Source organism: Mustelus asterias, chromosome 8 (genome assembly GCF_964213995.1).
Source record: "Mustelus asterias chromosome 8, sMusAst1.hap1.1, whole genome shotgun sequence".
In the NCBI taxonomy this organism is placed as follows: Eukaryota; Metazoa; Chordata; class Chondrichthyes; order Carcharhiniformes; family Triakidae; genus Mustelus; species Mustelus asterias.
The window spans coordinates 91,681,412-91,708,224 of record NC_135808.1 but is presented as its reverse complement, the minus strand read 5'-3'; the positions used below and the strand labels follow the sequence as shown (position 1 = coordinate 91,708,224).

The 26,813-nt window shown below is 40.2% G+C and overlaps 2 protein-coding genes across 6 annotated transcripts in view; both read left to right on the top strand.

Moving 5' to 3' along the window:
• mysm1 (Myb-like, SWIRM and MPN domains 1) overlaps positions 1-10,933 on the top strand; it is a 67,270-nt gene extending 56,337 nt beyond the window's left edge. Inside the window, exons 19-20 of the mRNA XM_078218487.1 lie at positions 5,382-5,439; positions 8,621-10,933. Coding sequence (XP_078074613.1) covers positions 5,382-5,439; positions 8,621-8,785 — 223 coding nt within the window. The 3' untranslated portion in view covers positions 8,786-10,933. The remainder of the gene's footprint in view (positions 1-5,381; positions 5,440-8,620) is intronic.
• A 5,602-nt stretch (positions 10,934-16,535) lies between these two features.
• oma1 (OMA1 zinc metallopeptidase) overlaps positions 16,536-26,813 on the top strand; it is a 60,124-nt gene continuing 49,846 nt past the window's right edge. For 2 of the 5 annotated variants that reach the window (XM_078218486.1, XM_078218485.1), the window contains exons 1-2: positions 16,548-16,692; positions 22,372-22,888. In XM_078218486.1, the coding sequence (XP_078074612.1) occupies positions 22,374-22,888 (515 nt within the window). In that variant the 5' untranslated portion in view covers positions 16,548-16,692; positions 22,372-22,373. Of the gene's footprint in view, positions 16,693-22,368; positions 22,889-26,813 lie in introns of all 5 variants that reach the window. The other 3 variants (XM_078218484.1, XM_078218482.1, XM_078218483.1) reach the window with 3 other exon arrangements.

The following is a 26,813-nucleotide window of genomic DNA, read 5'->3' as shown; positions in this document are numbered from 1 at the left end:
ATCACGGCTTTACCGACCCACGCCTGAATTGGGCGGCCCGACGATTTAAATGCATTAGCATGCATTTAAATCGACTTAATGAACCGCGCACCCAACTCTACCGCCAAATCCCACTTTACCATCTTCTGGCCCTTGGCAGAGCACACCCCCAACCTACCTCGATCGCTGGTCTCCCTCCTCCATCCTTCCGTGAGCAAGATAAGCTGTATGTTCCTCAGTGATGTTTAGCAGCCGTTCCAGTTCAGTTTTGGTTTCACTTCGAACATGCTGTTCTGGAGACCGTGATTTCCAGTAGAACCACCTTTCTTGCCAATCTGGCCCCCACCATATCACGAATTACAGATTCGGTATCTCGAAGACGGGTTTGCAAGGTTTCTTCCAGGAAATGGATAGCTGCATCCCACTGCTGTTTGTCAGATATGGAACGATCTTCTAAAGCATTGTGCTGGATGACTCGCAGACTCGCTCACCCCATCTGTGACGTTTTATACTTTCATCTTTAACAGCATGTTTTAGTTTGTCAAAGATATCATCATGGTTCTTCCCTTTGTGCTCTGACATAAATCGAGCAAATTCATCCTCCAAGGTTCCCCAAGCAACCTCTACTGCTTTGTGAGGCAACTGTTTGTCAGTCCACTGCTGGAGCTTGATGTCCACTGTGGTATTGAATGTGCCTGAATTCACAGACTGGGCAGCAGGAAGGTCAATATTCTCTATCACACGTGTAGAGACTCTCTCCCACAGTTTCCTTTGTAGAATCTAGTCCCAGTGTTTTGGAGTAACCTGACCTAAGCTGATCTCTTCATCCAGAATTCCATTCTTCGCCTTCTCGTATAGCTCATTCCTGTCGAGTTCCCTCAGCCGAGGATAGTTGTTCTTCCATTCAGTTTCAAGGTTGAAGCGAGTAGCTTTAAATGCATCAGCCTGTTGTTCCACAGACTCGCGCACCATCTTCCAGAAACAGTCTGAAACTGCTAGGCTCAAGTTCTTAGTTGTCACTTGATGTGCTTTCAGCATTCCTGTCTTCAACAATTTTGAATTCTGAAAGAACTCTCCTTCATAATCTTTTATGGAATCAATACCTTCATTGGTGTTGCCTCTACCGGTAACAACTGCAAAGTAACCCAAAGCCTTCATTAGAAACAACTTGCCTTCCACAATCTGTTGAATCCAACTTGGACTGGCTAGGTTTTTCTCAGCTCGATCCACTTTGGTCAACACAAAGATGGTCCTTCTGCCTTGTGGGTCCAACTGGCTCACCAAGTCAGTTACAATACTGTGTACAGCATCTACTGAACCATCTTGGATACAAAGGATAATGAATGGTACTTATCAGTACTGTAACATCAGGAATGGCTGCCGACACCAAGGATATAATTTTTGGCATAAGCAAGGCTTGCGTGCAGAACCCTAATACCATTATCCTTTGTATCCAAGATGGTTCAGTAGATTCTGAACACAGTATTGTAACTGACTTGGTGAGCCAGATGGACCCACAAGGCAGAAGGACCATCTTTGTGTTGACCAAAGTTAGAAGTATTCATTGAAGCTCTTCATCAAGAAAAATAACAGTCTCTTGTCACACACTGCCATACATCCCCCCCCCATCCTCTCCCCCCCCACCCCCCAGAGGATGATCCGTCACACACACACACACACACACACACACACACACACACACACACACACACACACACCCCCCCCTCCCCCCCCCAGATGATCTGGGTCAGAGAGCCCCGCTCTCTGCTTTTTTCTCCCCGCCCAGGTGCACTGCTTCAGATTTTTTTTCGAACTGCACATGTGCAGTTCAGGGCTCCGATCGGTCTGGCAGTGCTAAGCCCCGCCCACTGCGCGGTTTGGACTGGAGCCGGCAAAACACGTATGGGCGCGTTGGAAAGAGGATTCCAGGCTCGGATCTATTTGACGCCCAGATTCGGCACTTAGACTCAAAATGGTAAAATCAGGTCCATTGTAAACTGTCCAACACTTTTCCTCCCACCAGGTTGAAGCATATATCCATCAGCTAGCTAACAAAATTCTGAGGCTTGGAATTATAACTGCTGGATTTGTAAACAAATACTTACGTATCCAGGTATTGATGCCTACCTGAATTGAGTTACAAAGAGGCAAGCAGTTTCTGCTGAAACTACCGATCAGTGCAATAAAGAGAAAATTGAAACACTGATCTTGCCACCCACAGCTTCCTGCTGTCATGGTGTCATAAGCAATTCTCATAAGAATGTTGCAGATTTATTCACATTTTATAGAGTTTTGTAGCTTTTCATGACACATGGAAATTCAAGCCACTCACCATCCGGACTTGGAAATATATTACCTTTCTTGTTGTATCACAGTTTGGTATGGCTCCTGCTCTGCCCAAGACCGCAAGAAGCTACAAAAGGTCGTGAATGTAGCCCAATCCATCACGCAAACCAGCCTCCCATCCATTGACTCTGTCTACACTTCCCGCTGCCTCGGCAAAGCAGACAGCATAATTAAGGACCCCATGCATCCCAGATATTCTCTCTTCCAACTTCTTCCTTCGGGAAAAAGATACAAAAGTCTGAGGTCAAGTACCAACCAACTCGAGAACAGTTTTTTCCCTGCTGCCATCAGACTTTTGAATGGACCTAACTTGCATTAAATAGATCTTTCTCTACACCCTAGCTATGACTGTAACGCTACATTCTGCACACTCTCATTTCTTTCTCTATAAATGGTATGCTTTGTCTGTATAGTGCGCAAGAAACAATACTTTTCACAGTATGCTAATACATGTGACAATAATAAATCAAATCAAATCAAAATCACCACTCTCACACACTTGAGGAAAATACAGCTAAAGAGGATATTGCACTTTTACAAGTTATAAAGGAATAGTTTGTAATCATGTGATTTGGCTTGCCTTGATGCAGGCCCAGTGAAGAAAAGATTATTTTCCACTCTTGGCAGTTTAATTAGGAGAATTCAGTAACCAAAGTCTTATTCAAAATCATTGCAGGATTCCCTTGAAGAGGTGGATTTTTCAACAAATCATGAAATTAGTTGCATGTAGAGTTATTACTAGGAGGTCAGTTTTCTGTACTGGTACACTTGAAAAGAAACAGGCTTGGAGCCCTGAGGTTATATCCAGTCTTAAGGCATAGATGTTGTTGCCTTTGCTGCTGCTGCTTTCAGTGTTATTTGCAGATTTATTGGTTTCTCCTTGGTGCTTGGAGTGAGAAAGATTGGTTGTCTGAAAACGGCTTTGATCAGGTGACTACCTGATCAATACCTCTATTTTCCACCCAGACTGATTTGAAGTTCAAAGCCATTGCTACATAATGGGGGATGGATGGTGGACATTCATACCTATACATGATTTCACTGGTTTCTGCAGCTCTCTTTGTTATCAAGTTTGAAAACGGTCTGGAATCTATTGATTTGGAGTTTCGGGTAAGTCCACACGCAATGGAAAGCGTGAATTCCACAAAACGCATTCAAGAGGGCCAACCCCCCCCGATGGTCATTCAAGTAGGAAGTTTCTGGAAGCTTGAGATACTCTGAGTCTGTGCAGAATTGCAAACGTCACTTGGCTTTCAGCAGCCATCTTAGCAGCCCTTTTTCAAAAAAAAGGAAGTTCAAGAAAATTCTATACTGAATACAGTCCATATTTAAAATGATGAAGATGACGTACCTTTACTGGACATGGCCATTCAAACACTGGATCAAATCTGGTGGCTTCCTGCCAATAAAATTGTATTCTGCTTGTGTTGCCTTTATTGTCCTTTTAAGGGCAAAACAGCAGATTAAGGGTCAATCATCGCAGTGCTGTATTGTTAGAAGAAAACCTTCGTGATGAGGGAGTGGACACTCTTTGTCATTGGTTTCTGTCTTGTGGGCCAACTTCTGTTGGAAGAGTGAAAGTATCCACACCCCCCCCCCCCCCCCCCCCCATGGTATGAAGGTGGCTGGACCTTTAAACACACCTGAATTGCAGCAGCTGGTGCCATAAAAATGGGTATGACTGCCTCCCTCTGTCCACTGAAGGCTGCACTGCACAGTTCTGAACCGGCCTAAGTTAGCAGGTCAGGCGAGACAGCAGCACTTCAAGGTAAACACTTCAAGGTAATGAAGTGGCAATCCAACTCTAATTGTCACTCCGTGGAGGTTCAGGTCATTATATTAAAGATACTACGTGAATACAAGTTGTTGTTGTTATATAAATGACATCATCTTATCCCTGGTTTTGCAATCTTTCTACAACTTTTCATTTAATCTACTAGCCACCTGACCTCATCCAAAGACCAGTTTCTCTCACAGGCTAATAATCTTTTGGTTTTCTAGGAAAATTTGTAACTAACCTTGGAACTTCAAGTTTATTCTTTATATTTTCAGTAATCTTAGATTTGATAGGAATTCTGTGACCTTTCAGTTTTCACTTTGTAGACTATTCTAACGTAGATTTTTTTCCCCACAAGTGCTATACCAGCAAAAATGTAGCTAAGTCTGCTCTTCCAACAACCTTTTATATCTCTTGACATATCTGATAAATAATGAATGATAATGTATATTCTATAGTAATTCTGGAACTGTTGAATGCATCAAAGCACAAGGAACAAGCAAAGCACTCTATTTGCACTTCTGTTTTCATTGAAGTGTTGCCTTTTCTTGGAACTTGAAGCCCTTTGTTCAAGTGGCTTTTATTTTCTGCTATTTATGTATTTCTGCATGTAAGTAATGTATCTGCTGGCTCAGTGATTTTACCCAAGAAGAAACTGGAAAGCTTCATCCCTAGTATTTGCTGAGTTAGCTTGCCTTTGAGATAATGATGGGGTTGGTACAATTAACTTCCATATCCCTCAATTTTGGACAACAAAGCTAGATAGTGACTCTGCAGTCAGGTACTTTGCTCAGGATTCTTAGCCAAGGTTCACAGGTGGGTGAGAAAATTCTGGATGTGGGCAACCCTGGAGCTGTACCCAACAAGGAGTTAATGCCAGTAGAAAAAGTAGTTTATTTATTCGTCACAAGTAGGCTTCCATTAACACTGCAATGAAATTACTGTGAAAAACTGAGAAGTGAAAGCAAATTAGTGAAAGAGATAAAATCCACACACTGGTGAATTTCTGGTATGTTAATGTGCTATGAAGTTTTACTTGAAAACAAAAATAAAATGCTGCAAATGCACAACTGCTTGATAAAACGTATCTGATCAGAGAAAGTTATGGTAATGTTCCAGCTATAATCATTTATTAATATATGTTTAACTTTTGAAGTTAAACCTGTCTGTATTAATATCAGAGTCCTACATAATATACTCAGTAGAATATTATAACCTTAGAACAGCTACAGTTACAACCAATAGCATTATTTACTATTTTGTTCTCTTCTGTTAACAGCAGTGTCCCAATGCTCCGCATGTTTCACAGAGATTCCAATTTGACATGTTTACAGAAGGTAGGTTTATGAGAAACATTCTTATACGTGCAAGTTTTTATTCATATAATGTATATGGAGATAATGCCAGTATCTGAAATCAGAAAGTAGCTCAAATTTCTGTATTCATACATTTGAACGTGTATGCATTTCGGGACAGTGTTTAGCAGCTGCTTCTTTTGCTAGTCAGGTGTTTCTGTTAGATATTTACTCTTACTATCCATTGTCATAGTTGGTAGCCATTGTATGATGTTTTTCAAAAGATTAGTATTGCTAATTGGGGCAGCATAGTTGTCAGCACTACTTCCTCACAGTATCAGGGACTCAGGTTTGATTCCTGGCTTGGGTCACTGTCTGTGTGGAGTTTGCACGTTCTCCCCATGTCTGCATGGATTTCCTCCGAGTGCTCCAATTTTCTCCCATAGTCCAAAGATGTGCAGGTTAGGTGGATTGGCCATGCTAAATTGCCCCCTCGTGTCCCAAGATGTGTAGGTTAGATGGATTAGCCATCATGAATGTGTGGAGTTACTGGGATAGGGCAAGGGAGAGGGCCTGGGTAAGATACTCTGTCAGGGAGTTGGTGCAGACTCGTTAGACCAATGGCTGCTTCTACAGTAAAGGGATTCTGTGAATAATAAAAAGGGCACAGAAGACCCCATTGTTTTAAACATCTGTGGCTCTCTAAAGGCAGGATGAAAAGGTGGTATATATGTTACCCCCAGCAAGGCTAAAGAGGTTCCCCGAGACACATTAAAAATTTATGGCTCAGATTTTACGCTTGTAATGACAGTAAAACTGTCAGCGTTCTCTTGTGAAACTGACAACAACTGCCAACGTGTAGTTAAATGCAAATACAGTAGTTGCTGTTAGTGATTCCCTGCTTCTCCATAGGGTGTTAAAGTCCTCGCAGGTGGAAAACAATTAGAAACCACTGATATAACATTCCAATCCAGACCTACAAACCCAAGCAGATGTGAACTGAACCAATTTCTGAGAATAAGTACTCGGAATATAACCCCCTGCCATATAGTTGTGAGATCAGTCTTAGCACTTTCATCAGTTATTTGTTAAACTGGGATTTATTCTAATCACGGTTCATGGATTGTTATTCATTCACGGGATGTGGGTCTCATTGACAAGGCCAGTCTTCATTGTTCTGCCCTAATCCCTTCCATGAGAAGGTGTTAGTCAGCTGCTGCCTTGAACCACTGCTGTCTGTGTGAGAAAGATCCACTCATAGTGCTGTTAAGTAGGGAGTTCCAGGGTCTTGACCCAATAACAATGAAATAAAGGCATTATAGTTCAAAGTCAGGATGATATGTGACATGGAGGGGAAATTGCGCATGGTGGTGTTGTCCCCATGAGCTTGCTGCCCTTGTCCCTCAATAAGAAGTTTAACAACACCAGGTTAAAGTTGGACTTTAACCTGGTGTTGTTAAACTTCTTACTGTGTTTACCCCAGTCCAACGCCGGCATCTCCACATCTTGTCCCTCAAGTCATGGATTTAGAAATTTCTGTTGATGCTTTGGTGAGTTATAGATGGTACATGCTGCAGACATTGCATGCTGGTGGTGGTGGGATTGAATGTTTTAACATTGTGGATGGGCTGGTGATCAACTGAGCTGCTTTGTCCTGGATATTGTTAAACTTCTTAAAAGTTGACAGAGCTGCACTCATCTGGGCAAGTGGTGAATATTCCTGATTAGTGCCTTGTGGACTGTGAAGAGGCTTTGGGGACTCTAGGTGTGTTACTCGCCAGAAAATAGTTGATCTCCGACCTGCTATTTTACCTACAGTATTAATATGGCTGGTCCAGTTAAGTTTCTGCTCATTGTTGACCTCCTTGATGTTGATGATGGAGTAATTAGTGATGATAATGCCGTTGTATATCAGAGAGAGGCGATTAGACTTTCTCTTGTTGAGAGGTGGTCATTCCCTGGCACTTGTGTCGCATAAATCTTACTTGCCATTTATCAACCCAAGCTTGAATGTTGTCCAGGTCTTGTTACATGTGGACATGTTTAGATATCTGAGGAGTTGTGAATCCAACTGAACGCTACAATCATCAGTGAACAATACCACTTCTGATCTTATGACTTTATTGATCTGCTGGAAAGTAATACAAATAATGGTTGGAAGATTAATTAGTAAATCCAAAGCTGCAAAAATTATGCAGGCATTTGATAAGGTTCCGATGGCACTTTACAATGTTAGACATTTTAATAAATATGACATAAAATAATTTCATACTTTCAGAAGTAGAATGGCAAAACAAATGGTAACATCAATAATGTTGCGTAAAACTTGCATGCTGACCTACAGTGGTTTCCGATCTGACAATGCCTGAATTTTAAGATTCTCCTCCTTGATTTCAAATTCCTCTATGGCTTTGCCCATTTCCTATCTTTGTAATCTCCTCCAGCTCCTTCTAAACCTTCTAAAATCTCTCTGCTCTTCCAATTCTGGCCTCATGCGCAACCCTGATTTTAATTATTCCATCATTAGCAACCGTGCCTTTGGCTATTGGGGCCACAAGCTCTGGAATACCTTCTCCCTCACTTCCCTCCTTTAAGGCACTCCTTAAAACCCTACCTCTTTGACCAAGCTTCTGCTAGCCTGTCCTGGTACCTTGGTTTAAGACTCAAATCTTATTTTGATGATGCTCCTGTGAAGCACGTTGGGATGTTTTACTAAAATAAGTGTAACTTGTTGGTTGTTCCCTTGAAAATAAAAATATTGCAAGTCTATCCATATTGAAATACAAAATGCCTAAAGTTAGCCTGAATCTATCATTTGAAAAATAAAAATTCAATATTTTCTATCTTTAGTATTTAATTTTCTGCTTTGGGCTTTAAAATAATTGTTTTTTTTCCTCCCCCAAATATTGTGAAGGAATGGTGTGTGTACTAATAAGTTACAAAACCAGTGTAATGACTTTTATTCGTATGAGATAAGCTTAGAATCAGTTGTCAGTTTATTGGGGGCTTTGTCACCTATATTATTTTAAAGCTTTTAGCTTTTGCTAGCTTTCTGTTTTAGCATGCAATGATAACACAAATAATATGATTTCTTGAAATGCATGGTGAGGTTTACTTTGTTGGATTAAGTCATTACTTAACATACACGGATCATTTGTGTTATCTGAGCAACATTCAAAATGTTTCAGTAACACTTTCAACCTTTTTTGTTGTTGTACTATAGCTGCTTGAATCCATGAGGAAAACATTGGAAAATCAATGGAATGCTGCAGTCACTGAAGAGTTTCTGACCCAGATTGAAGATTTGTTCCTTGCAAGTTATAACATTGAAGACAGGAACAATGCATTTGAAACTATTTCTAAGCTTCCGGTAGAAGCAGGCAATTAATTTCCTCAACATGTATTTCTAAGATCCAAGCGTCTGACGTCCCGCTTCCAAAAAGTGAACTTTGCCCAGAAGAATCTGATGAAATTGTCAGAAGAATCATCAGAACTTGTGCAGTAGAGAAGCAAGGGGAATTTTTAGTACAAATTGGCTAGTTTTGTTTTAAGGAAATTAAATTGCTGGGCTAGTTAAAAGGAAAGTCATGGGGATTGCGTTCTTCCCAAGTACTCCCGTTTATAGAATAAACCGACGATCTTTCCTGGCAATTTCTTTGACTTTTTATATAAAGTGTGCAATTTTCTTGCCATCATGGAGCCAATTGAGTGAGGTCATTTCCATTCAGTCAGTTATGGGGAATCATTGAGAAATGGCACAATTGGAAACAGCAGACACTGCGATTTCAAACTGGTGGCTCTCTGAAATTGCTTAACCTTCGGATGTCAGCAGGGAAATCTACATCCAAATCTGTCGTATGATTCCTCGATGTGAGCCAACTTTCACACATGTTGAGCGCACTGCTCTGTGATGTTCCTAGTTATTAACTGAAGCATCATAGGGCGAAAGTTCCACAACTAGGCTCTCTAAAGCTTCAAGGAGATTATTGGTTTTTCAAAACAACGATGGATTCATTCATGGTAAAATTATTAATTCTTTGAAAAAGATAACTTAAACAAAGATGACTTCAACTGTTTCCTTCCTTTTAGTTAGATAGTACAGCTGAACTACATTGAACAAAAATATACAAAACAATGTTGCACTAAGAATTGCCCTGTTATACTTTAATTGCATTGCTTCTTTCAGTGCAAGACAGAGGGTACTGCTTTGAGACATCATGTGTGACATTTGGATTTATAAGCCTTAGGCTTCAGCTTTATTGTAGCATGTGGATTCTGCTGTTGAAATCTGGAGTGTTAGCAGAGGAACAGGTTTCTTTTCAATTCCAAATGTATAGAAGGGGCAGCTATCTGCTTATTCCAGGCTGGTCACCATTCCTGCTCTCCTCCTGATAGACAAACGCAAGCTGTCACAAAGTTCCTTTACTTTTTCCTTCCTTTGCCATGTCTCTGCTTGAGAAGGAAGGAATAATAACATTTGAGATAATGTTAAAAGAAAGATAAGTGTTCTAGGTAGGTAAACACATTGAAATAATAGATTTTGCAGAGTATATATAATGTTTAATACTAAAGTTAGGTGGTGTGGTAGATGAAGGTGGCGCTTGACAATTTATAGATAAGTAGAAGCAAAATACTGCAGATGCTAGAAATCTGAAATAAAAACAGAACGCGCTGGGAAAAACTCAGCAGGTCTGGCAGTATCTGGGGCAGCATTATGGATAAATCCTGGAGTTAAAGCAATTTATTGCATGATGAGAAAAGAACATTTTTCACTATGTAAAAGTATCCAGTGTAGTGAATAATATTTGTGATAGTATTATTCTGAGTGAGAGCTTTCTCTGAAATCTCAGGATGTTTTTTTAGATTCTAAACATCTGCATTAGTTGTTCAGATATCTGTACTTTTAAATATTTGTTGGGGTTTATTACTCCACTAGACTAGATTATTATTTATTATAGAATACCACTGGCTGCATAATTTCTTGGTAAACCTACAGTAATTATGTCACACGTATTAATCAAGTTGCTTGGTTATAACCAAGTCCAGTTATTAACACACATATCTAATGTCCTCCCACAAACAGCCTTACTGAAAATGGAACATAAAACAAGTGACTTAAAGACTACAGTTTTAGACTCTAGAGTTTAATTATCTCTTTGTTTGGAATCTCTTTGGATTCCAGGTGCTGACCAACAGTTTTAATTTGCATTCCAGCACTCGGCCTTGGCAGCAGTATTTAGCAGAAAGTAGGTTTACTTCAGCCAAATGAAGATAGATTCTTCAAATTCATCATCTGTGTGGCTCTATTCTGGCAGGAGAACCATGGTGATGATTGCTTTTGAACTGGAAGAGTGCGGGATATTGCTCTAAAAACCAATTTGATTGCATATTATAAAAGTAGTATTTCAAGACATTGAATGTACCCATTGTATGAACCCTAGCAAAATCTTATTTATGTACTGGCAACTGCTGAGATGGTTTTCTCCAAGTTTTTTTTCTAAAATTAAATTCTGAAATCCAAAGAAATACAAGTATGCAAAAGAGAAAACTTTTTATTTATAATATGATTTTGATTTGGACCACGAGTGTCTTCTATCTATTGATTCCAAAGTATTTCAGCATATTATACTTGCAATATAGACCTGTATTACTTTCAAAGTAAGATCTTCTGAGAGGTCAGGTTCAACAAAAGAAAAGTTACTGACATGTTTCCATTGACCCTATACTATAACACCAGACCTTTTCCTCGTTGACAAGGTCAGTATGCCTCTTCATATTGGGTGTACTGGCCTCAAGATGTGCTGAACCCCGAGTTTCAGGTCGCAGGAATTTCCAACATTGGTAGTCCTTCGTTCTGTCCTCTTCATGTTACTCGTCTGATAAGGAGAGAGCGGACGCTTCATTTTTTACAAAGCCCAATAGAAATGCCCAGCAGTGATTGGGAACCAGGCATCTGGATCTGCATTGTTTTCCAGCTGTTCCACCAGACCTAGCATTGGAGTGTGCCAGAAGGTCTGAAGAATTTTAGCACATGCACACCCAACTGCATAATGGTTATTTGTAGCTAGCTGATGGAGTTAGGCTGCTTAAAGCAATCAAAGGAATAACTTTAAGAGAATAAAACTTTAGCATAACACTTTAATGTGTATAAACTTAGTGATTTAAAAAGTGACTTATTTATATTCCCTATTCCCGACATGATTTAAGTTATGCTATTTAAACATTATGGCAGATATGGAACTGAATTCTTTCATGTTGAACACATCCTATAAGAAACACTTCAAATATTTATAGCAGTTATTTTAATTTTTTCTAGTGAAATAGGAAATAGTTTCATTTACATATACATTTGATTCACAGTGACTTACAGCTAACGATGGCAGACTCCATTTATTCCACCTGATGAAATAATCAATAGAACAAAAGCTTCCGTATATTGATTGATGGGCTGTTTTGCATGAAGTAGTCTGTGACACAATCACAGTTCAGAAACTTGAGAAGCAAGTAAAGCTTCACTCTTATGATTTATGACATTAGCTACACAATTGTGTTAAAGTCTTAGAGCAAGCTGGAGTTAATCAACTTTTTTCAGTATTTTAAATTACAGACTTCAGATTAGTTGAATGCTGTAGACTCAAACTTAATTGAAGACATTTGAGGTTGATCCAGAATACTGCCATGAGATGATTCAACAACCTTAAAAGGCTACTGCTGATTAATGGAAATTCACAATCAGTTAGTTAAATTCTCAGTCACAGCTATTTGCCACCTCTCTTGAAATTATGTAGTAGTAATAGTAAGTGCAAATCTAGGAGAGACAGAACAATCATCCTGTAGCACATAACTTGAATATTGTTGAAAAGGTACTGAAGCTTTGCATCTTGCACTAATCAAAACAAATACAAGAGTGCCAAATTTCAAATGATTGCAACAATTTATAGCAGAGGAGAAAAGGGGTGCTGATTGGGTGAGTTATGGCGATGGCAAAAACAGCAGGGAACGAATGTCTTCCCCATGCTACTGGTTAATTCCAAAAAATGCGAAGCTTGAATATATTCCTTTTATTTGCAGAAAATGGGTCCCTGTGAATGTTCTTTATAGCAAACTTAAAAGAGCCACTTTATGAGCTCAACTGATTATCTCAAATTGGTTGTTAATGTAAGTATTAGCACACTCAGGATTGTTCAGCAAATGCTGTGCAATCAGAAAATCACATCTAATAGTGGACGTTTTGTTTTGGGTTTTACAAGCACAGGCTGGTTGAGTATAATCTGTACTCTGCTTATTACAAACAGCTTTAGGAACATGCTATTTGATTTAATCAACCAATTTTTGGGACGCATGATCTACCACTGCATAGTAGCAGTGTGAAAGAGCTTACTTCTGTTCAAATTTGAGATATTTTGCCTTACTGGGATAATTTAAGGTAGATTGGGCACTTTTCAGGGCCAAATGTGGCGGCCTTTGGCCCGTTTGCAAGTTTGTGCAATACAGTGAACAGTGACTCAATCACGATTGCTATTGTCCTGCAAGCTACTTTTGATGTGCTTTATTTCTGCATCAAGCTTGCAAAATGAGCAAATAGCTCGGGTCCTATACAGAAGATCGTAATTAAGGCCAATCTTATAGCGTGTGGCTGTATAAATCCCAATGTATATATTGACCAATGAATGTAGGCTTGCGATGATAGACAGTGGTGGAGAAACCATGAGCAGATTTCTCAACTAGCATGTTGAAAAAAGGCAGCGTGTTAAACTGCTCCAAATCACAAGGGTTTGGTGTGCAGGGTGGAGCACATTGTGTGTAAGGAAATCTATGGAAACAGCTGCCGATTCAAAGATCGTGAACGTATCATCTATGCATTTAAGATAATCAGCTGAGCTGATCGCATGGCTCATTTACACTTGCTGAAAAGACATACATTCATATTTAAGTTGTTCTCTGCAACAAAATAAATGTTATCAAGTCCTGCACCTCTTTTGAATTATCCAGAAACATAGGGAGCCTATAGATCCTCAATGCTTTCTTCATGGCAATGCCTTGATCAATCAGAGTCAGCTTGCCTTTTCACCAGTAATATATTGTGATCATTTGAAATTTAGTATTCTTGCATTTGTCCTGATGACTGCAAGATGAAAAATTTTGGCAACATGTCTCTCTTTTCAGCAATAAAGGCAACAGTATCTCTAAGTTTATTTAGTAAAGGTTCAGAATGGAAAAATGAACAAGACTCAAGAAACCCACTTTCATAAAAATCCTTCCAAATTACAGTAAATGAGTTACTTGCCCCAAAGAGCTTGGTCATAGCATCAGCCTATCCAGATTTAAATCCAAAAATCACAATCAAAGGAATCAAATATCCTTGACTACTGTTTGATCTAGGCAGCAATTTATTAGAGCTCACAGGAACTAGATATAAGTAGTGTTGATAGATCAAACAGCAGCTTATCTAATCATATGTTCTTGTCCTTCAAACTGTACTGAATTATTGCTTAGTTACATGTTCCATGAACATTGCCTTGCATCTTGTCAGCTTGTCAGTAGGTTTTTGGTTAGGGAGGTCACAGTGCAATGTTTAAGTCGGTTTTAGTTAAAAGTCAAGATATAATGAATGTGTTGATAATATTGGCTGCATGGTAACACACTGTAAATAATATTTTCCTGGAACAATATCTACATTATTTTTCATTGAAGTTATTTGTATGTCTATTTGTGAGGTTAAAGGAAGTCAGAAGTATGTACAATATATGTGGTCACACTGGTATATGCTGTTTTTTGACTTCAAAAACGTAGTTTAGTCCAGCTTGTTAATGTCTTCATGTTGTAAGTACAAGTTTTAAGAGTTGCAGTTTTAAAATATAAGATTAATAAACGATCATTTTTGTACAGTAATAATGTAGTTCCTCCAATATGGTTCGTATTTTTATCAAGCCACAATAACTGCCAATGGACAATGTTTATTGTCTGTATATATTGTCCTTCCTGTACTGTGGGTGATCTGTAAACTCAAAAAATAAGATGAGTGAATTAAAAAAGTTTGATCATTTTTATACTGTTGATATTAAGTTTTGTTTACAGTACCAATTAGAAATCTTGATGGCCCGGAAGATGCTGGAACGGGATATTTTGTGGCATGCCCAGCGACTTAAATCTTTTCCTACACCCTGAAGCCCAAAGTATTTTGATCTTTACTGACAATTACAGTATCCAGGAATGAGACTGCAATCTGTAACTGTTCACTCTCTGGGCCAAAGAGGGTGATTGTAAGTCATTAACAATTATTAATTATTACAGAATTAAAAAGGTACTTAATAACCAGATAACATTCTGTGGTGAGTTTAAAGGGCAATTAATGTGCAAATGCAACAACATCAAGAAAATCGCTGAGAGGTGAAATGTGAGATGCTGCTCCCACAACTTAACAGCTGACTGGTGCAAATCACCCAACAAATTGTGGCTATTTGCAATTCTTGGGGTATATATTCCGAGTTTCCTGGACGATTTGCACCACTCCATTGTTTACTTTGTGCTGAGATTAATTTTTCAGCAATATCAGGACTGTTTTGGTATTTTTTGAATTTCTTCTCTTCAGAAAGTAACATTGTTCTACAAAGCCAAGGAAAAACTCAAGCAACATCTCAAAATCCTTTGGCCATTTATTTATTGCTGCTTGTGGGATTTTGAGGTGTGCAAATTGGCTGTGAAGCACTTTAGGATTTATCCTGGGGTCATGAAAGCTAGGCATATATAAATGCAGTCTTTTTTAAATTATACAATGTAGGTGAAGGAAATACAATATAAAGGAAAAGAATGAGGAAATGGTTGACCTCAGTCTTTTCATCCATTTTCTATCTGGAATGGGTACTCATAGAATCCTACGGTGCAGAAGGAGGCCATTTGGCCGATTGAGTCTGCACCGACCACAATCCCAGCCAGGCCCTATCCCCATAACCCCGTGCATTTATCCTAGCGAGTCCCCCTGACATGAAGGGGTAATTTAGCACGGCCCATTCACCCAACCTGCACATCTTTGGACTGTGGGAGGAAACTGGAGCACCCAGGGGAAACCCATGCAGACATGGGGAGAATGTGCAAACTCCAGACAGACAGTGACCCAAGCCGGGAATCAAACCCGGGTCCCTGGCGCTGTGAGGCAGCAGTGCTAGCCACTTGCCAGCGTGCCACCCCTACTTTCAAAATAAATTAAGGCAAAACATTGCCATTCCTTTGTGATTTTTAGGGCATCTTTTAAATTGTAGAATTTAAAAGCTATGATTTAAGAAATAAAGTACCATGCCCCATTCATGTAAGAGTAATTGCCAAGGGATAAAATAGAACTTGGGTATTATCATTTTAAGCAAAAACATTTTTAAAATAAAGTTGATAATAGCTGTGAATATTTCAGAGGTTATCAGATCTGCTAATGTTCCTTATTTGGGAATGGTAGTCACTCGTTTTGGGTTTAAAATGTAATTTGTTTAAATGTTGCTCATCCACAAAAGAAAATACAGCTCCATGATTAAATAGAGCTTTAATATGGCTCCAAGTCCCAAGATTTGTTTAGTGCTAAAAGTCAATTGATTTTACACTGAAAAAAAACAAAATCACAATGAAAAAGGCAAAGGAGACCATTCGGCCTACTGTGTCAATACTAGCTCTTCAAAGGGTTAGCACTGCTGCCTCACAGGTTCAATTCCTGGTTTGGCTGTCTGTGTGGAGTCTCCCCGTGTTTACATGGGTTTCCTCCCACAGTCCAAAAGACGTGCTGGTTAGGTGCATTGGCCGTGCTAAATTCTCCCTCAGTGTACCTGAACAGGTGCTGCAGTGTGGCGACCAGGGGATTTTCACAGTAACTTCATTGCAGTGTTAATGTAAGCTTACTTGTGACATTAAAAAAATTTTTTTTTTTTAAAAACCCTTTCATTTCCCCATTGACTTGCCAAAATATCCCGACACACCCAATAGGAAAGTAAAATTTTAAAAATACTGAATTAAAATTAGACTTTAGTGCGTGCACAGCAATTAGCTGGAGTTTGTCTGCTGCCAGCCTGGGCCGGTTGGCCCGGGGATTGCGGGCGGCCGGGGCCAATTGGTGAGACACCCGGGCTTTCGCGGGTCCCTCACTTCCTGTCATCCGGGTGGAGCTGAGTGGTCCTGTGTGGAGTTGGAGGTGGGGGAGCGGCTTGGGACTGGGGTCCCTGTCGTTGAGCAGAGGGGAACAGCTGCTGGTTATCTCACACACCCCTCTGTCGGAGAGCTTTGGGCCGGGAACCACAGCCGGAGTAAAGGACAAAGGTAATGGAGAGCCCAGCAGCTGCCACCTCATTGATCATATTTAAAGCTGTATTTGGGCTCTAACCCCAAGAGTGGGACCCGGAGCAACAACTACAACAAAACAAAAAAAACCAAAGGGGTCAACGCTGTAAATGCACGGGCTGCCTATCAGTATCTCTAAAGAGGAAAGGCATGTTGACCTTCAGGAATAAATCTGTCTTTTTAAAACCAACTGGTTTACATAGAGCCTGACACTATCTCAAAATGTCCCAAAGTGGTCCATAGCTTTTTCCCCACTCCTGAACTGACGGTTGAAAGGTAAAGTCTCTCAATGCTGTTGAGTACACTTAAAGAAGACAGATACCAGAGACAGCAATCACAGAGGAGGTTATTACTTTGAATCTTTTGCCAAATGTTTGTCAGCAAATTCACACCTGATATAAAGTAAAGTATATTTATTAGTCACAAGTAAGCTTACATTAACACTGTGAAAATCCCCTAGTCGCCACACTCCAGCGCCTGTTGGGGTACACCGACGAAGAATTTAGCGTAGCCAATGCACCTGACCAGCACATCTTTCAGACTGTGGGGGTAAACCAGAGCACCCGGAGGAAACCCATGCGGAGAACGTGCAGACTCCGCACAGACAATGACCCAAGCCGGAAGTCGAACCCAGGTCCTTGGAGCTGTGAGGCAGCAATGCTAACCACTGTGCCACCTGAAAGTGAAACTAAATTCTTCTTTAGTGAACTCACGAGATGCAGGATACTAGAGAAGCTCCATCTTATCAACAGACTGAAAAAAGGAATACAGATAGATATCAGAATCGCACAGCGAATCCACCTCACAGTTAAAATGATAAACAAGCACTTGGGACCGTTCCATCCCAAATTCCGTCATTCACCTACCTTCAGATGCTGATAGACCAAAATAGAGTGGGGGGAAATAATGGTCTAAGTTTCAAAGTTACATGGAATATGCAGCACAGAAACAGGTCCTTTGGCTCAACCTGTTCTTTCAGGCACTGATGCTCCTCTCAACCTCTTCCTATCCTTTCTCAGTTATTTCTCTTGGCATAAACTTCTATTCCTTTCTCATTCATATTATATAGTTTCACCTTAAATACATATAAATTATTTTCCCAACTATCCCTTGTAGTAGCGTGTTGCACATTCTCAGCTGTATGGGTAAAGAGGTTTCTGCTGAATTCCCAATTTGATTTCTTGGTGACTATCTTATACTGGTGACTTCTAATTTTGTTCTTAAATGTTCAGCTCAGAGAGAGATAAGAAAGGTGCCAAAGAGGAAGATATGATACTAGATCTGAATCTGTTGAAAAGATATGGGATGTCAAAGATGGAATGGCTACAATGTGAGTGTATTGAATGATAAGGCACTCAGATTCATACTTGTGTACAAGGCTGAGGTGACGTAAAATGATAATTCAGACCCAATTTTCAGTTGTAGTTGATCATCAATTCCATAATTTAGTATGTAGTTAATTTCTAGAGATGATTATTGTATTTTTAAAACACAAATCAAGCAGATATGTAACTTCAGACACTTAAACTTGTTTGTCCTTCCTATTTTCTGCTGTATTCTCATCAGTAATTAGTGCAGTGATATAGTTTCATTTGCATTGACTGTCTCATTGTACAATATTGGTTAGTGCAGACAGTCCTTTGCAAACTGCCTCACTCTCTCTCTTAATGGTCCGGTTTCTTCTCCACCTATTAATGTATCTCCTCGCCATCTCAGCTTTCCTGGTCATCAGCTCATCCCATCATCCTGCTAGGTGTTGCCCTAAGTCTCATGAAAATATTGGGTAGTAAATCTGCCCAACCCTGCCCTGTATCCTGAATATACTTAGCTAGTGCTTTCTTCGATGTTCAATTCATTCTTTCGACCATACTTGAACTTTGGGGATGGTAGGGAATGTGGAAATTTTGTTTCATCCCTAACTATTTACATATTTCCTTGGGTACTTGCCCAGTGAAATGTGTACCCTGATCTGAATCCATCTGCAAGGTATGCCCTAACAGGGAATCACTTCCTCCAACTTTGTACCACAGTGTTGGCTGAGCAGTCTTGTGTAGGAAAAGCTTCTACCCATTTTTTTTTTCATTCTTCCTTACCTGAATCCATCTTGTGATAATTCTTATTAAGTATTCTTGTTCTCCTTGACTTTCAAATTGTTTCAACCAGCAATGCCTCTTTTAAATTCTCTCTCTCTCGTGATCATATTAAGATTCTCCTAAGGTTAGTTTCTCTACTATCTTGATTTTTCTAAAAGAACTTTTTCTTATAATTTAGGCCATATTAGCCATTTCATGTCGAAAGGGGTCTCTGACTCTAGATCTTAGCTTAACTCCTCCCGTACAGTTCCAATGTGTCAGGTGATGACCAGATTATCAATTTCAGTTCTCTTTAAGATTTGTAAATTATGTTCCTTTCCCCTAATTTTGTTTTCTATTTTGTCTTACATTTTTACATCTGGAATAGAATCACATTGTTTACAGCACAGGAGGCCAGTTGGCCTATTGTGTTCATGCTAGCTCTCTAGAACAGCAACTTGACTAGTCCCACTCCCCTGCCCTTTTCCCATAGTCATGTAACTTTTCTCATCTGGTGGTTATCCAATTCGCATCTGAAAGCTCCAATTGTACCTGCCTCCATACTCTCATTTACAGATCCTAACCACTGCTACATAAAAATGTTTTTCCTTTTATTGCAGGAGGTTATTTTGCTAATCAACTTAAAATTAGTGTACTCTGGTTCTTCACTCTTCCCCAATGGGGACAGTTTTTATATATACTCTGTCAAGACCCCTCATGGTTTTGAATACTTTATCCAATGTCCTCTCAACATTCTCTTATTGAATGAGAACAATGAAGTCCCTCATCCCTAGAGCCATTCTCATAAATCTTTTCTTCACCCGCTCTAAAGTCTTCACATCCTTCTTAAATCCGGTGTCCAGAATTAGATGCAATATCCAGGTTGAGGCCGAACCAGTAGATTGTAGAGGTTCTTCAGGACTTCCTTGCTTTTGTACTCCTTGCCCCTGTTTATGAAGCCCAGGATCCTAGATGCCTTTTTAATTACTTTTTAACCTACCCTGTCACCTTCAACAATCTCTTCCACAATCAGGTACAAGAGTTAATTCTCTGCTAGTTTGAAAAAAGATGGAGTAAAAGTTCTCAGATGAACGTCATTACATCACCACCCTTTTTGTTTTAATCCAACAGGAACACAGTCCAGGACTATTTTTATCTAACCATCTTCCCTTTTCAACTTTTTCCTCCATATCCAATCTCAAAGTTTTCCTTTGTCGTTGTGCCAATTGTGTTAGGAATAACTCTTTGAACCTGATAACCCAAAATGAATTATGTCAGTGCTTCTTGTGGTTCTGTTTTTAAGCTTTCAATATGCCCGTAATTAAAACTCAAGGTAAGGTTAATTCCCCAGAAAGATAAACAGCAGTAACACAACTCTGTGAACATCCACATAAAACAAACGAAACACACAGATTCTCAGCTCATAAACTTCAAACTATTAATTCTCAGCTTCCTCTCGCAGTTATACTTTGTTGAAGAGACAGAGCACTCCAATCTCTCAATCCTTTGATTAAAATTAAACAAGATCTCCATTCTCCTTCATTATAACTTAACTTATTCCAATGCCTGATTTTATAGACATCACCTATTCTTTGTTGATTCAAAATCTCAAATGCATTCTCACCCAAACACATTACCACCTGAAAAATGTTTTTTTTATTGTTTGGGGGGGTGGGGTGGGGGTTGAGGGGGGGGGGGGGGGTACTGGTAGCGTGATGTGGCAACACAAAATTCTTACATTTATTCCAAATTCCTCCAGACTATGATTAAAATTTCCGCATTTGACTGGTATTGTTGAGTTCCCACAAATCCACCATTAAATCTTATATCATGTAACTTCAACGCATATATTACCATAGGCACATGGGTCTCCAGGCGATTTAAGAACAAATCAACTGTCTGCTGAAATGGATAACTTTTCTACAGAACCTAAAGGGGTGGGGAATGGGCAGGGAAAACCTGCCATGCAATTGTGTCATTTTACGTAATTTTAAAGGACATCTTTTGATCTATTATTCTTCAGTTTTGCTCAGATTTAATCTCTTTTGTCTATCCTTCTCTTCTTTACACGACTTTCCAATTTCTGATATTTGCTACTTAACCAAGTTTGAAAGGAATCTCAACAGTTCATTATTTTTTTCAGCTCGATAGCTTGTTTTGAAAAGTTCAAATTGGATCGCTGCCCGACTTTAGCCTTTATCTTATGTTTTGAGAACAATTCGGTCTTTCAAACTCGAACAATTTGAGTTCCTCCTGAACAGAAATTCACAGCAGTTTTTAATTTTGTGTTCTATGATTCTGGAACACAACAGATGCTGTGTTCACTCCCAATAAGTTCTGTCTTGAGAAGCCAGTTGTCTCTATTTGAAATTAGAAGGAACCCAACAGATATAGGTGCCTGGTGTGATTTGATTTATTGTCACATGTATTAACATACAGTGAAAAGTATTGTTTCTTGTGCGCTATACAGACAAAGCATACCATTCATAGAGAAGGAAACGAGCGAGTGCAGAATGTAGTGTTACAGTCATAGCTAGGGTGTAAGAAATTGAATTAAAGCATTGTTAGAGAGTTTAAAAGAGTTAGAATGAAGTTTTAGAAGCATAGAATGAGAGTAAAAGATAGAATTGGAAGGTATGTTGGGCACAGCTTGCAAGAAGTCGCCTCACTCCAGCACCATCCTGTTCAGTGTGGTAATTATTGCTCAGTTTTGCTTATAGTTTAAAACCTTTGGGATGTTGTTTGGGGAGGTTTTGCTCTGAGGTTAGAAAAATAGAGGGTTTGGAACTGGATACATTTAATAAATATCTTGTAGCTGGCCACTAATGTTGTTAACTGTATTTAGTTGATTTTCTTATTGTGTGTTTTATCATGTAATAAATTGTATTTTGTTTAAAATCACCACAGAAGAGTCAGGGATATCCTCCACTGGTTTTCAATTTCTTTCTTCAGATTATTCCAAATTGCAAAATAGAATTACGAGCAGGTGATTAATTAATCAGGCATTCCAAAGTTCCTTTCTGGATTTCAGAATACCCCAACATTTAACATTAGCTGTGCTCTTAACAAACTAATGACATGACTATGTAGTTTCTGTACAACTTCAGCACTGCTTTCAATGCTTGTTGATGTCTTCTGTAAGTTAGTAAGGCAAGAAGATCCTGTTACTAGCCTGCATTGTATGGAAAAATACATTTTGGAAACGTTTGAAAACTACTGGCATCCGTTATAAGTATATTGGATTGGAGACAATGCCTCCAGAACTTGTCAAATCTAAAACATTGCTGAGATCTTGCTAGCATTTCAGTACCACAGAAGTCCTAAATACTCAGGTGCCTTTATATTGATTGTGTGATGTTGGCAGTAGGCAGTGAGCAGATTGCCCCCTGCATCTAACAGCATATTATCTTGGGAACCCTAGCATTCATGTGACAGAACCTTGACAGTTATAGCTATGAGATTGTTTCACAGCTATTGGCTCCTGTTTATGTTTTATTATTTTTATATTCGATAGGGGGAAATAAGCATCCTTTCCTCTTTGTAGTTCTTAAAGGTTTGCTTTATCAGTTTTATTTTTGATCAGCAGAAATGAAGACAGGATTTTGGCTTCGGGATGCAAGAAAGCATCTATTTACCTGGCGAAACTGCAGTTCTCTGCAAAACATCTCAGCACTCTCAGAAGGCACTCAGACATGGAGAAATTATAAAATAAAAACCCAAAGGTTAACAACATGCAGCGGACATGGCAGTTCAAGTAGACCTTCTCAATTTTGGCGAACCTCTGTTCAACACAATATGGAATTGGTGCCGTGCACCAGATATCATTCAACCGTCAGAACTGGTGTACACAAAGCAGGACTTGCATCAAAAAGAGTGCCAGATATCAAAGCAAGCACGTTCTCCAGCCTGTCAAACAGAGGCGTTCCTTACATCATCAGATATATGCCTGCTTGTGTTTTGTCAAAGAAACGGTTTATTGCTGAAGAAATTGCTGACCTATCCAGAGATTTTCACACAACTTCTCGGGTCTTAGCCTTGCCAATCCCTCTCCTCTTGATTCTACTGAAACCAGTGAAAAAGCTGACAGCAATGCTTCTCGGCAGGTAAAGCGTTGGCCGTGTACATGTTTGATCAGATACTGTGCATTCCTAACGATAGTGAAAAATAGTACAGCTTTAAAAATTTTAACACTGCATTTCCGTATTGGTGACTTGGAACTTGCTTTCCAAATTTTAAAGAGTACTATTCGATTGTTGGATACATTTGCCTTTACCCTGATAATATCATCTAAAGGGTATCCTCTGTTTTGTCCAATGACTAATTAAGATTCAAAAGGTGAATATTAAACTGCAATTTTTATAATGGAGCTTTTACAATGATATAATTTGATATTCTTGCTGTAACTCACATTGGAAATGTCAAGGTTAGTTTCAACAATGTTCCAACTGTGGACTAAGAAGTGGGGTTATTTGCAGAATATGAATGTGTGAACACAGGGTTTAGCTGCAGTGATGAAGGCAAATAAAGAAAGAGAATGATAGAGGACAAATCTGGAAGTTGTATTTTTGCTATACAAGGTGTTGGTCAGGTTTTTTGCTATGCAAGGCTGTCAGTGGGCATCCCCTTCTCGATGCTGGGTCCCTCAATCAAGCAGTGAATGCATTTAAACAAGGGATTCCCCTGGAATTCCCTGTTGTGATTTGCTTTTTGAGCTTCCCGCATGGTGTGTCCCCTGTGCACCGCTGGGTGAATACAAACCAGTGGAATGAGGCACTTAAGCAAGTATTAACTGCCCATTTCGGGGCCCCTATTGACGATGGTGCAAAAGGGCCGTCCACAAGCCTTGTGGCCTGGACATGGTCAGGGACTGAGGCAGGAAGGCAGCGGGGTCTCAATCAACCACCCTCAGACACAACTAAATGCCCCCTGCCACCAAACATGCCTTTGGGTGGGCATTCAATTCCGTCCAAGGTCTCTGATACTACTCAACCAGATCATTTCTTCATTTTAATGGCCTCACGCGGGATATACATTTTACACGTTTGGTCCCCTCAATTTAGCCCTTTAAGCCATCGTATTATTCTGCTGAATCTGCACTGTACCCTTTCCAAGGCCAATATATCTTGCTGAAATTTATTTCCCAAAACTGTATGTAGTCTGTAGAACTAAAACATCAGTCCTCACTTCTGAATTCCAATCCCTTTGAGATAAAGGCAATATTGTATTACCCTGTTTGATTTCTTACTGTACCTGGGTGCTAGCTTTTAATCATTTGTGCGCATGGACACACATGGACAAAATCTCTTTGCACACCATAGCTCCTAGTCTTTCACCATTAAGAAATCACGATCATTTGCCTTTCATGAATCCAAATTGGATGACCTCACATTTTGAACTTTGCCATAGCTTTTCCCCACTCACTTAGTTTGCTCTTTTATAGTTTTCTGTTTTCATCTACACAACTTACTATACTGCCAACTTAATGCTATCTTTAAACTTGAATATAAAACTGTATACACTGTGAGCTCCGTAGTCTGGAATGCTTCAGACCAAGTCATTTTTGGACTTTGGAATTTTCTGAATTATAGAGTGATGTTAGAATGCCTAACCGCAAGTGTGTGAACTGGAAAACATCAGACATGAATATTTACCTGAAATGTAAAACAGTGCGAAAACGTTATAATGCTGTAACAAAAATACTTTTACTTGTACAAATATCGTATCTTCTATGTTTTTGTTCCCAAAATACTGGACTAAAATGATGCCGATGATAAGAGAATGAATTGGGTCTGCTCAAAATATTTCTGTGCAATTGGTGTTTCTGAACAATAATTTCTGGGCAGGAGAGGTGACAGTGTACCTTCGTTCAAGTGATTAATATAGATGGTGAAAAATTGAGACTTCTGTACAGACCACTGGGGAATGCCATTTGTCACATGCTGTATCCCACCCTCCAATAATTTACCCCATATCACAAGTTACCTCCAATTCCTTGTGTTTTCAATTTTGCTAATGAATCACATATGGAACTTACAGAAGTTGATGAATATATCCGTTGACACTCTGCTATCTACCATATTAGTGACGTACTCAAAAATGTGACAACTTTTGTCAGACATGATAATCAGTTATCACCAATCCTGTTGATCTTTTGGTCACTTCATATGTGGTCAAGTGCTTAGTCACTCCGTTTCTGATGATAGATGCCAGGTAGTCTTTGCATAAAGATGTTAAACTGATTAACCTATAGTTAACCTCAAAGAATTGCTCTGACGAAGGGTCACCCAGACTCAAAATGTTAGCACTATTCTCTCTTCACAAATGCTGAGATTTTCCAGCACTTTCTGTTTTTGTAACCTGTAGTTATTTAGTTTTGTCCTCAGTCTGCTCTTAGTGTTTGTAATTTGTCAATCCAAAGGTAAAATTCACGAAGTTTGGACAAAGACATCTATTTCTTTTAAAACTCTTGAGCGGAAATTGTCAGGTCCTGGAGATGTATCAGTCTTGTGCTTGGGTAACTGTACTAATAAGGTGCAACGGGGGTGACCTTGAGCCCGCATTTTCCATGCACGGGATTGACAGCAGGGGCTCAAGATCCGGCAAAATCCAGAAATCACATATCTCTGGCAGTGCCAACCTTTGCCGAGGCAGTGGTAGGGGTGGACCCTAATGGGAGTCTCGGGGTTGGGGGGGGGAGGGGGGCATGTATGTGTAATGGGGAGGGAGAGGGTGTTCATTGAAGGAGGGAGGAAAGGCCAGTGCTTACTGTTGAGGGGGGGTGATGGGGTGTGGAGGTAATGTTGACAGGTTGGGTGGGTGCTGTTGAGAAACGCCAGTGTTGACGATAGGGGGAAGGGATGCAGAGGGTGCCAGCATTGATGTTTGGGGGGCTGGGGGTGCAGTGATGAGAGATGCCGGGCATGGGGGGAGATGCCAGTGTTGATCAGGGAGAGGGGCTCAGGGGAGGAGCCCCTTCGTGGTGGAGTGATGGGGAGCTTATTTCTTGGTGGCACCCCGACCTCAGTGTAGCCAGGCTTTACTCGTGTGTTTAGGCCACATCCCTCAAAATGACAGTGTAAAATGCTGGTTTTCAGTCAGACCTTGACGCTTTGCTATTCTTTGGTAAAATTTAGCCCAACATGGCACAAGAAAATGGATTATGACAAAGGATAAAAAGGAATCTCACAATCATACAGTGCAGAAGAGGTCCTTCGGCCCATCGAGTCTGCACCGACAAGCACCTGAGCTCCCACCTAATCCCATCTGCCAGCACTTGGCCCATAGCCTTGAATGTTATAACATGCCAAGAGCTCATCCAGGTACTTTTTAAAGGATGTGAGGCAACCCACCTCTACCACCCTCCCAGGCAGTGTATTCCAGACCGTCACCACCCTCTGGGTAAAAAAGATTTTCCTCACATCCCCCCTAAATCTCCTGCCCCTCACCTTGAACTTATGTCCCCTTGTGACTGACCCTTCAACTAAGGGGACAGCTGTTCTTTATCCACTCTGTCCATGTCCCCCATAATCTTGTACATCTCAATCAGGCACAGTGGTTAGCACTGCTGCTTCACAGCTCCAGGGACCTGGGTTTGAATCCCGGCTCGGGTCACTGTCTGTGTGGAGTTTGCACATTCTCCCTGTGTCTGCGTGGGTTTCCTCCGGGTGCTCCGGTTTCCTCCCACAGTCCAAAGATGTGCGGGCTAGGTTGATTGGCCATTCTAAATTGCCCCTTAGTGTCCCGGGATGCATAGGTTAGAGGGATTAGTGGGTAAATATGTAGGGGATGGGGCCTGGGTGGGATTGTGGTTGGTGCCGACTCGATGGGCCGAATGGCCTCTTTCTGCGCTGTAGGATTCTATGATTCAGGTCGCCACCCACTCCCCCCAGTCTTCTCTTCTCCTATGAAAGCAACCTAAGCCTACCCAACCTCTCTTCATAACTTAAATGTTCCATTCCAGGCAACATCCTGGTGAATCTCCTCTGCACTCCCTCCAGTGCAATCACATCCTTCCTAAAATGTGGCGAC